This window comes from Malaclemys terrapin, chromosome 1 (genome assembly GCF_027887155.1).
Source record: "Malaclemys terrapin pileata isolate rMalTer1 chromosome 1, rMalTer1.hap1, whole genome shotgun sequence".
NCBI lineage: Eukaryota > Metazoa > Chordata > Testudines > Emydidae > Malaclemys > Malaclemys terrapin.
Genome location: NC_071505.1, coordinates 330,833,793 through 330,846,539, shown reverse-complemented (window position 1 = coordinate 330,846,539; position 12,747 = coordinate 330,833,793). Strand labels below are relative to the sequence as shown.

Sequence of the window (12,747 nt, the reverse complement as noted above, 5' to 3'; positions counted from 1 at the left end):
GGTGGGTTCCTACTTAGCCCAAGGGGTTTACTTTTTGTTTATGATGCACGATCTACTATGCAGGGAGGGGAAAGTTTAATACTTAGTATTCAGAGTTTCTTTTTCACTAGTATATAATAGTGAGGTTGCAGCAGTATCTTACAACAGTAGTTTAAAGGGTCTTGGTTCTCATAGTCTTGCTTAAATAAGCTTATCATATGCAGTCAGTAACAGTCTTGTGTTGGCCTTGCTCAACGTGAAGCTGCCCTGACAACCAGTTAACATCTGTTTGACATTCTAGTCTCCTTTGTACTTTGCTGTGATTCTATTCCAAGGAAAAACAAAGGCACCTCCTATTGTTTCTGGTAAACTTTTCCTTCCCTCGTGTATTCCCAGTCTCAGGAATTTGAACTAAATCAGTGCCTTTTCATAGCCTTTTGTTAGAGGGAATCTTAACATCTGTTTCATGCTTAATGTCTCAGTAAAGTTCCAAACGCTGCAAACAACATTCTCTGATCTGAAAAGGGGAATCTCTCCCTTTTACTAAACAGCTCATTATATATATATATATATATATATATATATATATATATATATAATCACACACACACACCAGTGTTATAGCTGCATTATACATTGCTCTCAAATTATCTAGCTCTTCACCCCTAAATTCTTATGCTGTTAACCAGTTTGCTGTGAGGCAGTGAAGTATTATTCCTATTTTACAGATGGACAGAGGGGCTAGAAATCAGTGAGTTGCATAATATGTTGGGTAGAAGATACTTTGCAGTAAATTGTTCATGCCTAAAAATAAAAAAATGCAATTTGGAATTTTAAAGTTCACTTTAAGATTGTTTAAATCTAGTCTGTCTTGTTTTTCTAAGTGAGACAGTGGCTCAAATGTCAGTGGGAAGGAAGATACTCTAACCACTGGACTATTAGCCTGGGATTTGGAAGACCTGCTTCAACTACCTGTTCTTGTAGACTTCGTAGTGACCTTAGAAAAGTCACTTAATCTGTCTGTGCCCTATCTATAAAATGGGGCTAATAGTACTTCCCTTCCTTACCTGGGTGTTATTCTTAACACCTTAGAGATTGGGAGGTGCTTTTAAGAGGACAGCTACTCTGCACCTCCTGAAGATCATTCTGTTTTACAGGGTCTCAGATTTGGTATGAAAAAGCAAGGCATTCAAAAATCACTAGTCACTTCTGAAAATCATGGCTGAGTTGTTTAATTGCCTGTTTCTCTGTGTTAGGGTGACCAGATGTCCTGATTTTATAGACAGTCCTGATTTTGGGGGCTTTTTCTTATATAGGTGTCTATTACCCCCAAACCCTTGTCCTAATTTTTCACACTTGCCCTCTGGTTACCCTCTGCTGTGTGTAAAAAGATATTTGCCTTTGCAAAGTGATTTGCAATCTATGGGTGTAAAGCACTGTATCAAAGATGAGTTCTAGGCTTTATTGGCTAAATGAGATTCTTGTGTGCGCATATACACTCAAAGGAACATGTGCAGGGTAAGATACCAATAAATCAAAGTTTTACAAATGCAAGACTGAGGGACTGCTTCCAGCCTACTACGGGAAGTGCCTAGTTTATTTCCATTGTCCAAGGAAACAGCAATGCAGAAAGTAAACAGCATAAACAGTAGTGAGGTTAGTGGTCTATTACAGGAGTAAGTGGGTGAGATTCTGTGGTGTGCGATGTGCAAGGAAGTCAGACTAGATGATCATGATAGTCCCTTCTGACCTTAGTCTATGAGCACTAAAAATGAAAAGGAAACTAGATTTTAAAACTACATTTGAGTTTTAAAACTCATGTTATTCTTTTTCAGCAGATAATGTTCCTTTAATTCCTAAAATGTGGATAACTATTCCTCCACCTCATTGGTTGTGTTTTTTCATATATACTTTTTACATGTGACAATACCCTTTCTTTATAACTCTCCATTTCCTTTGTGGCAATCTAAGGGCTTGGAAACGCACACATTGTACTGCTTTACATATACTAGTCTAGTTAAAAAGTAGTGCACCTCCCTTTAAGGTGGATGCAATTATACTGGTATATTCCTGGAAGGGAAAACAACTACACCACTCCAAGGCAACTTTCATACCACTCTAACTGTCCATGCTAGGGGTTTTACTGATGTAGCTGTTTTGGTAGAAAATCACATTTCTGATAGCTAAATCAATAAAAAAAACTCGGTGTAGATCAGGCTTTAGTCCAGTCCCTGTAAAGAATAGTGTGCATGAGGAGGCAGGGGGGGGGCTGTTCCCAGGTCAACCTTAATACTTTTCCTGGCATAGCTCTGTCAGTGAAGAGTGGCAGGGATCCTACCCTTTCACCAGATATAGCTGTGCCAGCAGAACTATGTAGGGTAGATGAAGTGATAATAGCAAAATTACACTTTTGAGAGTGTAGCTTATCTCGCTTGGGGGCTGGAATAAACTATACCCATTAGGAGTGCTTTGCTGGTATAGTATAGTGGTATAGCTACCCTCACAAAGTGCTCCTGCTGTAGACGTGGCCTTGGTCTCCATATTCCATCTAATGTACAGAACAATGCTACGTAAAGAACACACTAAGCAATGCAGCATTTTAGTTTAAAGGTAAACCGTGTGTGGGTGGTTTCGTATTTAGATAGATCAGCATGCATGTCCCAAAGGAGAGTCTGCATTACTCTCCCCAATTGACAGATGGAGAGATAACCACATAGAAAGTGACTTGCCTGAAGTTGCACAATCAGAGGTGGAGTGGGGGGGGGGGGGGGGGGAGAACCCATCTCTACCCCCTTTCAGGCCTTATTGAACCCACCAGCACCAATGTATATAGCAAAGGTTAGGGCTTTTCTGTGGAAAAGGATAGCTTAGTTCTCCCCTCCCTGCCAGTATAAAAAGCTCTTCCTTTTTAAATGCTTAGTTGTGATTGATAGCCCAAGAGAGGCTAGTCTGACCACCCTATACATTACAGTGTATTTACATGTGTCATTTTGGGGCTCTAGTAATGTGCTGTCAGCAGCTCTAGGAATTCCTATGATGAGATAAAACTGTCCTGGGAATGTTATATAGCTGCAACTGGGTCTTCTACTGTCTCTGTTTATGCAAAAGAAAATGTGTGTGCACACACTAAATCCTCACTCCCACTAAAAATCTGTATTCACCCCCCATTTAAATACTAATGTGAACTGTAGGCAGCTAAGCTCTGCCCTTTGCCCTACAGCGTGCTGCCTTTCATTCTGAATAGATTTTGATGACTATAAAAATTATTCCCAAACCACTCCCACAATACACAGATATTTTACACAGCAGTATTTTGCGCTTTTGTGCAGTGGTTATCTGCATTTTAAAGAGGATTCAGGTTGGATTTGGTTTTTAGTCTTTTTATTATTATCGTGCTGGGGAGAGAGAGCAAACTAACTTCACTAAGGGAAAGGGGAAATGTTGTCCTCAAGCAACCAGGGGCTGTGGCTATTTGCATGGTTAGGTCTTAATGAAAGAGCGAATACAAATAAATCCTTCCTTCCCAGACTCTAAGCAATGCATTAAAGTTCATCCAAAAGGAGGCAGAGTGGGCAGGTAAGCTTTCCACTGCCTGGCTGATGCTTGGAGTGCAACACACCCACCTGGGATCACCTCCCCTTGCGCTCCAGGCAGGAACTCACGGGTGGGCGGGGCCCTACAGCCCCTATTATGACGTAAACTCTAGCAACAGTAAGCTTCTCTCGCGTCCTGGATACGGCTCCCCCCTCCCCCCGCAGGCTCCCTCCCCCTCCCCCTGAGCAGCCCATTGAATCCCTGGCCCCAGCAGCTAGGTCTGTTGCCTTCTCCTTCCTTCTCTCCTCAGGGGCTCAGGGAATGGGGGAGAGGCTAGGAGGGCAGTGTGCTAAAGTACAGAGAAGGTGAGAGGTGGGGAAGGCAGGAAGGTGACAGCCTCCTGGAAGAGGAAAAGCAGCACACGTCCCTCTGCTTTCTGCTGCTTCACCTTGGTGGGGGATGTAAAAATGCTGGACAATATCCATGCTGCAATCCTCGAGTCTGGCAGGGCCGTGTTCCCAACGCTCCCGAAGCTCACAGCGGACGGTAAGGCCTTCACGCCCCCCGGAGCCTGATTCGTGTGAATTTCATCGGGGAGACTCCTACCTACAACAGTGTTCTCCAGAGGGCCTTTGTGTGTCTGGTGCATGCCGGGGATGCCCATCCATCCCGCCACTTGCCCTACAGCGCTATGTACAGTGCCTTAGGCACAGACATGGCAGCCAGGGTGTCTGGGTTCTAGTCCTGATTCTGCCAATGACTTTCTGCGTGATCTTTGAACAAAAGTCACTTGCCAAAAGTCTGGGCCTCGGTTTCCCCATTTGTAAAATGGGAGAAATACTAGTCTCATGGGAGGGAGATTTGCCCAACTTAATTCATCTTAGTTAGTGTTTGGTGCTCTAGAAGAGTATAGTGTGTGTATCTATCCAAGGATAAAATACAGCTTAAACATAACATGGTGTGTGAAATATAGGAGGGTTGTCGGATCCTGTTATGCCTCTCAGTAGTCCAGTTCTCTCACGAGCATTTGCATGGAACTTCCATTGACAAGTTTCCCTAGTGACTGGGTTTAAGGTTTGCTTTTGGGAGGAAGAGGGGTATTTGGGTTTTTAATGAAAGCTTTAAGCTTCCTATGGTGCTTTGCTGTGCTGTAGTGACATTGCCAGAAATGACAGGCCTTGTTCTAAATTAAAAATCTAAGCTTGTGAAAACTAGTTTTTAAACTCTGAACACCTGTCCACTTGTATGTGTCAGGCTGCAAGAACCCCTTGCCCAAATCATTTAGAATTTGTAGAAAAAATCTTTTCAACTCCAGACTCTTACTGAGGGTTTTCGAAGGGACTGAAGTCCAAATCAGGTTTAAAATGGAACTTGATTGAAAACTTAACTATGGAGCAAGTACCATTGCTCTGTAGTGAATGTATAAACTATGCAGGATGCTTGTGATTACACTGGGATCCTGCAGTCATATTAGTCAGAAAAGAAGAGTCCTATTTTCCATGGAGTGTGGTGAATTTGTGTGCTTGCCATCTAGAGATCATGACATATTGTGTTTCACTTGCATTTCAGAAGTCTTTAGTATTTGGGCCAATGTGTCTGAATTTGTGGAACGGCAGCTCTCCATGAACAAGGTGGGACTCACATCTTATTCCTCCTCTTGAACCCAAATGTTTCTAATGATTCTGATGCACGCCCATGCCACTAAAACCAGTTATGCACGCCTCCTCTTAAAGCAAGAGGCAGGCACAGGCAGATCAAACCAAAGGTACATTGTAGTCCACAAATGTGCCACAGGCTTCTCTTACCTAGTTTACTGGGTTATTCAGCACAGTGTAGCATAGTAAAGTTAGATTAAAAAAAAAAAACCATAGATCTATATGTAAAGAAGCTTAACACTTTTTACAGAGGTGGGAATTTTAGCCCTTTATGTAGGGTTACCATATTTCAGCGAGCAAAAAAGAGGACGGGAGAAGCCCCGCCCTAGCCCCGCCCCTGCCCCTCCCACTTCCCGCCCCCCCTGACCTCCCAACCCTCCCCCCGTTCCTTGTCCCCTGACTACCCCCTCCTGGGACCCCTGCCCCTAACTGCCCCCCAGGACTATCTAAGCCTCCCTGCCTCTTGTCCCCTGACTGCCCCAACCTTTATCCACACCCCCACCCCCAGACAGACCCCTGGGACTCCCACGCCCCATCCAACCACTCCCCACCCCGTGACAGCCCCCCCCAGAACTCCCAACCCATCTAAACCCCTCTGCTCCCTGTCCCCTGACTGCTCCGATCCCTCTCCGCACTCCTGCCCCCTGACAGCCCCCCCCAGAACTCCCAACCCATCTAAACCCCTCTGCTCCCTGTCCCCTGACTGCTCCGATCCCTCTCCCCACTCCTGCCCCCTGACAGCTCCCCCCCAGAACTCCCAGCCCCCTACCCCCCCGCTCCTTGTCCCCTGACTGCCCCCTCCTGGGACCCCTGCTCCTAACTTCCCTCCAGAACCCCACCCCCTACCTAAGACTCCCTGTTCCTTGTCCCCTAACTGCCCCCTCCTAAGACCCCCCCCCAACTGCCCACCAGGACCCTACCCCCTACCTGTACCCTGACTGCCCAAAACTTTCTCCACTCCCCCCAAAAAGCCCCCCCCCCCCGTTTCTTGACTGCCCCCTCCAGAACCTCCCTGCCCCTTCTCCTGCCCCCCTTACCCTGCTGCTCAGAACAGGGTGTTGGGCTCTGTGCGAGCCGGACACGTGGCTAAGCTCCCCAGCACAACAAAACCCGGTCCCTGGCCCTGCACAACAAAACCCGGTCCCTGGCCCGGACCGGGTTGCAGGGGAGAGCTGCCCTTGTATCAGCACAAAGTGCTCTCGCTCCCGTTTTGCTACGCTGCATGGCAGTAACTGCTCCCAGTTGCAAAAGGGGAGGGCTGCACTTTGTGCTGAGACACTTGCTCAGAATGCAGGGCGGAGCTCCTCTCCAGCTGCTCCGGAGTCCAGCCCGGGACTTTCCTGCAGCCCTCCCAGCCGCTCCAGGGGAGGGGGGAAATCCCGGACATTGTGAGTGCTTTACAAATTCCCCCCGGACGCTATTTTTAGCACAAAAAGGAGGACATATCCGGGTAAATCCGGACGAATGGTAACCCTACCTTTATGCCTGTTTTACATGCTAAGAACAGATTAAAAAACCCCATTGTGCTCATTTCTTTTGTTTTTAAAGGGGAAGTAACCCCCCTTATTTTAAAAATTAGCCATCCACAAAATGGCAAATATATTAAGATTGGTACCAAGCCAATAGATTGCTCTGGGGTTTCCAGAAAAATCTAGCAGTACCCTAACACACATCTTTGGCTATTTCAATTCACTGTGTCTAACATGCATCCGAAGAAGTGGGTATTCACCCACGAAAGCTCATGCTCCTATACGTCTGTTAGTCTATAAGGTGCCACAGGACTCTTTGCTGCTTTTAAAGAAATATACGTTTCATAAGGTATTTAGATTGCTAAGTTAAGCACTTAGATCTTGCTCCTGCCAATCCTTGCTTGTAGGAGTAGTCCTTACTCGGGAATGTAGTCCAACTATAGCCTCTGGTGCTACTTGTGTGGGTAGGAGGCTGACTCATTGGGGTGAGGATTTGCAGAGTCGAGCTCTTTGGGGCTTCTCTAGATTAGGGATATTTATTTTGCTGTTACTACATCAATGATTTTTTTTCAAATAGCGAAAAGGGAGGGAGAGGAGAAAAATAGGAAATATTTGGTGCTTTCAGGGAGCTCTGAGAACTGCCCCATCCTGCTCCCCTGCACCGGAAAACATAAGGTGTGGATGGGATGTCAATCACCACCATCACAATGCTCTGGCATAGAATGACAAATTATGAATTGATTGCGATTATTTAGAAGCAAAAATGTTTCCCCTCCTTCCTGAATACTTATTATTGGTTATTTTTCAGGGTGTCCAAATACCAGGGCTTGGAACATTCTCTTTTTTAAGACAAAAATTAGATGTTGGCAACAATAAATTTATCCTTATTCAAAGACCTGTGTTTCTTCTGTCTGAGAAACTAGCCCAGATTCATGGACTCAAACTTGCCAAAATACAGACTCCTGGTAAGAAGTTTGATTATGGCATTTGCCTTTCCTTGAAACATATTTGTCCTGTGCTATAAAATATCTGACAAGGTTAATAGCTAAGGAACCAAATGTGATACATGTATAGAATTCCTTCACTGATAACAACTTAAGCTCTGTTGAAAAGACACCAAGAGGGAATTTCTTTACAAGACACCGTTGCTTTTATGTTTATATCTTGTGTAAGGTTAGAATGTTTCTGTTTGAAATGTTCTTTTACCTTCTGACTGCATAATGCCACATCTGTGGAGCTTTTATGGTAGCTGCAATATATTCTAATAAAACTTTAGTACCACTGAAGTTCCACATGCATCTTGCACAAGACTTTAGCTCTGCAAATTCAAAGCTTTGTGCCAGGTTTTACACATGCACAACTCCAAGTCAAAAGTGGCCTGCAACAGCTTTTTTATTTTATTTTAGTGGCACACACCTTAATATAGTAATCAGCTGGAGACAGCTTAAAATAGACCCAAACAAACAATAGATTTTATGAAGCACATGTTCAGCTGTATGCATTCTGAACAAAAGTAGTTTCACATCAATACCACCATGTTTGCACAGAGTGGGGAGCAATGGTATTGATTATGCCTCTTGTGCAGCATGGGGTTGCTTTAAAAAAAAAATCCTCTTTTGAGTTTGAGTCTCAGTCTGGTGCCCCCCGGTGAGAGAACACTGGGTACTGAAGGCAAAGAAATTGGCAGACAAATTGTTAGGGCACTGTACTGTCGAAGGTAAAAGATCTAAGAACTGGCCAGCACAGTCTTTCTACCATTTTAGCTATATTGGTTTGAAACTGGTATCATTAAATCGATGATGAGTAAGGATGCAGTTACACTGTTATCAATGCCTTATATGGCTATGCCTTCTTATGGGAATAAGCTGTGCTTATACAGTAATGCTTATTCCCATCATAAGCTATGCAGATATACGGTACCTTTATACCTGCATAAATAGTGTACACACTTGGGGTTGTACTATTTAACTATATCGGTTTTAAAGAAAATTGCACTCTTAACTGGAACAGTTAATTTGGTACAAAAACTGAGCGTAGACCAGGCCTGATTCTCCTCTGCATTATGTTGGGCTTATGCGGATTTCAATTGTAATGCGGAGTTAATAGTTACACTGGTATGCAGCAAAGGGTGTAATGGAGTGCAGAATCAGGCACCATATCTCTAAGATGAGTTGCAAAATGAAAGTTCTGATCACTTGTGGTTATCAAAGATCACTGTATTTAAGAATGGTTTCAGAGTAGCAGCCGTGTTAGTCTGTATCCGCAAAAAGAACAGGAGTACTTGTGGCACCTTAGAGACTAACAAATTTATTAGAGCATAAGCTTTCGTGGACTACAGCCCACTTCTTCGGATGCGCATCCGAAGAAGTGGGCTGTAGTCCACGAAAGCTTATGCTCTAATAAATTTGTTAGTCTCTAAGGTGCCACAAGTACTCCTGTTCTTCTTTTTGTATTTAAGAATGGGGTCCTTAAATTCTTACTCTGGTTTCATGTTCCATCCCCCTGCAATTTCAACTGCATACAGTATTCTTCACTTCCTGTCCTGAAATCCTGTGCTGTATAGCTGCCATGTTTCATTTTTGTATTTTCATATTGAGGAAGTCATCCCTGTATAGCTGGCATATCAGTTTGCTTTTAAAGAGCTTGGGGTCCTTCAGGATGACGAGCTATATGGAGTTGTAAGAAGGTTAATAAAACGGATATGATAATAGCCTCATAAAGGTTTTGTGAGGCTTTATTCAAGGTTGTAAAGTGCTTTGCGCCTCTTACAGGAAGGTGCTATGTAAGTGCAAAATGTGACCCATTAATTCACAGCCTTGCTGCTGCTGTTATTTAGGAAGTCTGCTTGCTGTCTGAATTACTGGGTTCCCCTGATTGTTGATTTCAGGTGATATCCCAATTATTCAACTGAACTTCATCATGTTATCCCTGGAGGGTCCCTTTAACAGGGAGATAGTGGAAGGATGTGTAAAAGAGACCCTGCTTTTTTTCTCACGATCCATCGCTATCAAACAGAATGTTGAATTCACTTTCAAGGGAATTGGAGTTCTCGTTATCCGGGACAACAAAGTGAAAATGAAATTTTACAAAGATTTCCTTCAAGCCATGGATGGCAGTGGCAATCTCGTGAAAGCTCTTTCCAATGTAAGTTTATCATTTTCCCAGGAGAACTTAAATTATTTTGAGTCAGTATCAGTCAATAATGCCTGTTAGGCAAGTGGTGAGTCACTCTGTGCACACAGCCAGTCTTGTACTGTATTATTCTTACCTTGTCCTCCCATATTATTATAATGTATTTATTATTTGTTTTCTGGTAGTGCCTAGTGGCCTCCACTAAGTTCAGAGCCCTGTTGAGCTTGGTGCTGTGGATACACATAGTAAGAGACAGTCCCTGATCAGCAGTGCTTACAATCTCAACAGCCAGGACAGCTCAAAGGAAACACAGTTATCCTTATTTTAAAGATGGGGAACTGAGGCACATACAAAGTCAGGGTATGTCTACGCTATAATCGGAGATGCAATTGCAGCATATGTAGACATACCCAAGCTAGCTTTATTCTAGCTAGCTCAGGTGAATAGCAGTGAATCCATGGTGGCACGGTATGAGTCTGCTAGGGGATCTGAGTATGGACGCAGGTGGCTAGCCTGTGCTGCCATGATTTCACTGCTATTGGTACCTGAGCTTGCTAGATTAAAGCTAGTTTGGGTATGTCTACATGTGCTGCAATCACACCTCTGATTGTAGTGTAGACATGCCCTAAGTGACTTGCCCAAGGACACGTAAGAAGGCTGTGGCAGAGTCTGGAACAAAACCCTGATCTCCTGAGTCCCATCCAGTGTCTCTCTCCCAATCCTATGTATTGCATCTTGTCATAATGCTCTCTGGAACAGGGACCGTCTCTTGACTACATGTTTGTTTAACCTTTAGCACAACAGGGCCCTGATCAGCACCTCTAGGTGCTACTGTTGTACAAATGAATAATAGTACTTTGGGCAAAGAAAAAGAAGGCCTGAGTTTGTGTCCTTCCTTGGTACGAGGACAGACATTTTAGTAGTGGGAAAGACTTGCTGCAACTTTGTGAATGAAACCTTAACTGAACTAATTGCAGTCTGTTCAAATCCATAATCTGCAGGAACTGTACAAACCAACCAACCAAGCAGTGCTTTAAAACCATGCTAGTAACATGTGTTAACCATGTACCTGTCTCCACTTGCTTCTCTACTGGAAAGTAAATAGCCTCTTTATTGAGTCTAATGATTCCTGGCCACTCAGAAATCATGACAATATTATCATTCATTATCAGCGATTGGCTGGGACAGTTTCTATCAGTTACAATGAAGGGCAAATGTGAATGAAATAGGATTTTGTGACAGGATTTTGGAGTAGCAGCCTGTTGTTTTAGAAGTAGAAAGGATTGCCTTGTTTGTTACCTGCGAGACAATGTCCTCCGAGTTCTCTCAAATGTTTGTTGTTGTAGAGGCCCGGGACAGGCGATTCAGTTATTTCAGGCAGAGAAACTGCAATGTCTCAGACCCGTGCTTGCAGTGTTGTCATGTTTCCAAGGTGAGTACTTTTGCTTCTTTACCAGTTCACTGACCAAGCTAGCATCTCCTATCTTACATTTGGGAGCCCTGAATCTATTGTGTTAGGGCTTGTCTCCACATGGAATTACCTATTCAGGGTAGCTATTCCAGGATAACTCTGTGTGGGCACTCTTATACTTTAAAAAAGATTAAGCTAAATTGGAACAAGGCACTTTTATCCCAGGATCAGAGAGTCCACTCATGGAGTTATTTAGGAATAGTTGTTGCATTTTAACTTCACACTTTAACATAATCTGAATTAACTTCCAGGTGTAGACAAGGTTAGATAATGATTTTCATAATGCTTCACTTGCCTCATCTCTTTCTTTTGTGTAAGATTTCAAAAAGAGTTAAAATATGTACAGTCTGATTTTTACATGATCAGCTTTCCTTAAATTATGGATCTGGCCTTGGACTTACAAAAGTCATATGATCATGTAATTTTACTGGTATTTGTGGCATTCAACTGAATGAATACCTACCACCAGTCTTCCTGGGTAGAAGATCCACAGTAAAAAGTGACAAGTCAAAAAGCTTCCTTCTTCAATAGCAATGGAATATGGTAATTCCCTTCCCTTCCTAACCTAACTGAGGTACACAATCTCCCAGGGAACCATTTGCTCCTTTCCCCCAGAGGAGGAGTTCCACCCTTTCTCCCCCTTCCCGCCCCCATGACACTGATTCAGAACAGGAACTATCCATTCATGTAACAGTTATGGGCTTAAGATATGACACGTTGTGAATCATCAGGGGTAGATTTTCACCATTAGAAAACAAGGACTTTCCAATAGTATAAATCATTTATTTCTAGTCCTAGTACCTCATGATATGTTGAACTGTAAAATTACAGCACTGTCATGACATTTTAGGTAATTTTTAGAGGTTTTTAAAATATATTAGTTATATTTTTTCCTCTCCCTCCGAGTCCCATTTGGGTGGACTTTAGGTAACTGAAGGGCTGATCCTGAGAGGTGCTGAGTACCCATTACCAAGTATTGCCACCTTTACTTCTGCACTGCAGCTGCGGGGGCCGCTGCCTTCAGGGCTGGGTGCCTGGCCAGCAGCTCCTGCTCTCCGACCACCCAGCTCTGAAGGCAGTGCAGAAGTAAGGGAGGCAATACCACAACCTATCTACAATAACCTTGAGACCCCCCCTCCCCTCACAACCCCGGTTGGGTCAGGACCCCAGTTTGAGAAATGCTCGTCTCCCCCATGAAAGCTGTATAATATAGGGTAAAAGTACACAAAAGACCAGATTTCACGGTGGAAGACCAGATTTCACAGTCCGTGGTGCGTTTTTCATGGCCGTGGATTTGGTAGGGCCCTAAACATAGAGCTTTGGTGTCCTTCGGTATAAAAGGGGTTATAGAAATGTAAATGCTGAGAATAGTTAAGTAAATTGAATACTTTCTGCCTTACTTCATGACATAGATTGCCATCAAGAATAATTTTTGTTACTGTCCATTTTTATGTAAATCATTTTACATGCATAATCCTTAAGGCTGCTATATATTCTGCTTTTGAAA

At 43.5% G+C, this 12,747-nt stretch overlaps 1 protein-coding gene across 2 annotated transcripts in view; it reads left to right on the top strand.

Annotated features, from left to right (window-relative positions):
- The first annotated feature begins 3,858 nt into the window (after positions 1-3,858).
- The window catches only part of CCDC81 (coiled-coil domain containing 81), a 35,026-nt gene continuing 26,137 nt past the window's right edge, over positions 3,859-12,747 (top strand). The window contains exons 1-5 of one of the 2 annotated variants that reach the window (XM_054015694.1): positions 3,859-4,059; positions 5,083-5,144; positions 7,446-7,602; positions 9,525-9,781; positions 11,116-11,201. In XM_054015694.1, coding sequence (XP_053871669.1) covers positions 3,981-4,059; positions 5,083-5,144; positions 7,446-7,602; positions 9,525-9,781; positions 11,116-11,201 — 641 coding nt within the window. In that variant the 5' untranslated portion in view covers positions 3,859-3,980. Of the gene's footprint in view, positions 4,060-4,931; positions 5,145-7,445; positions 7,603-9,524; positions 9,782-11,115; positions 11,202-12,747 lie in introns of those variants that run through there. The other variant, XM_054015693.1, reaches the window with a different exon arrangement.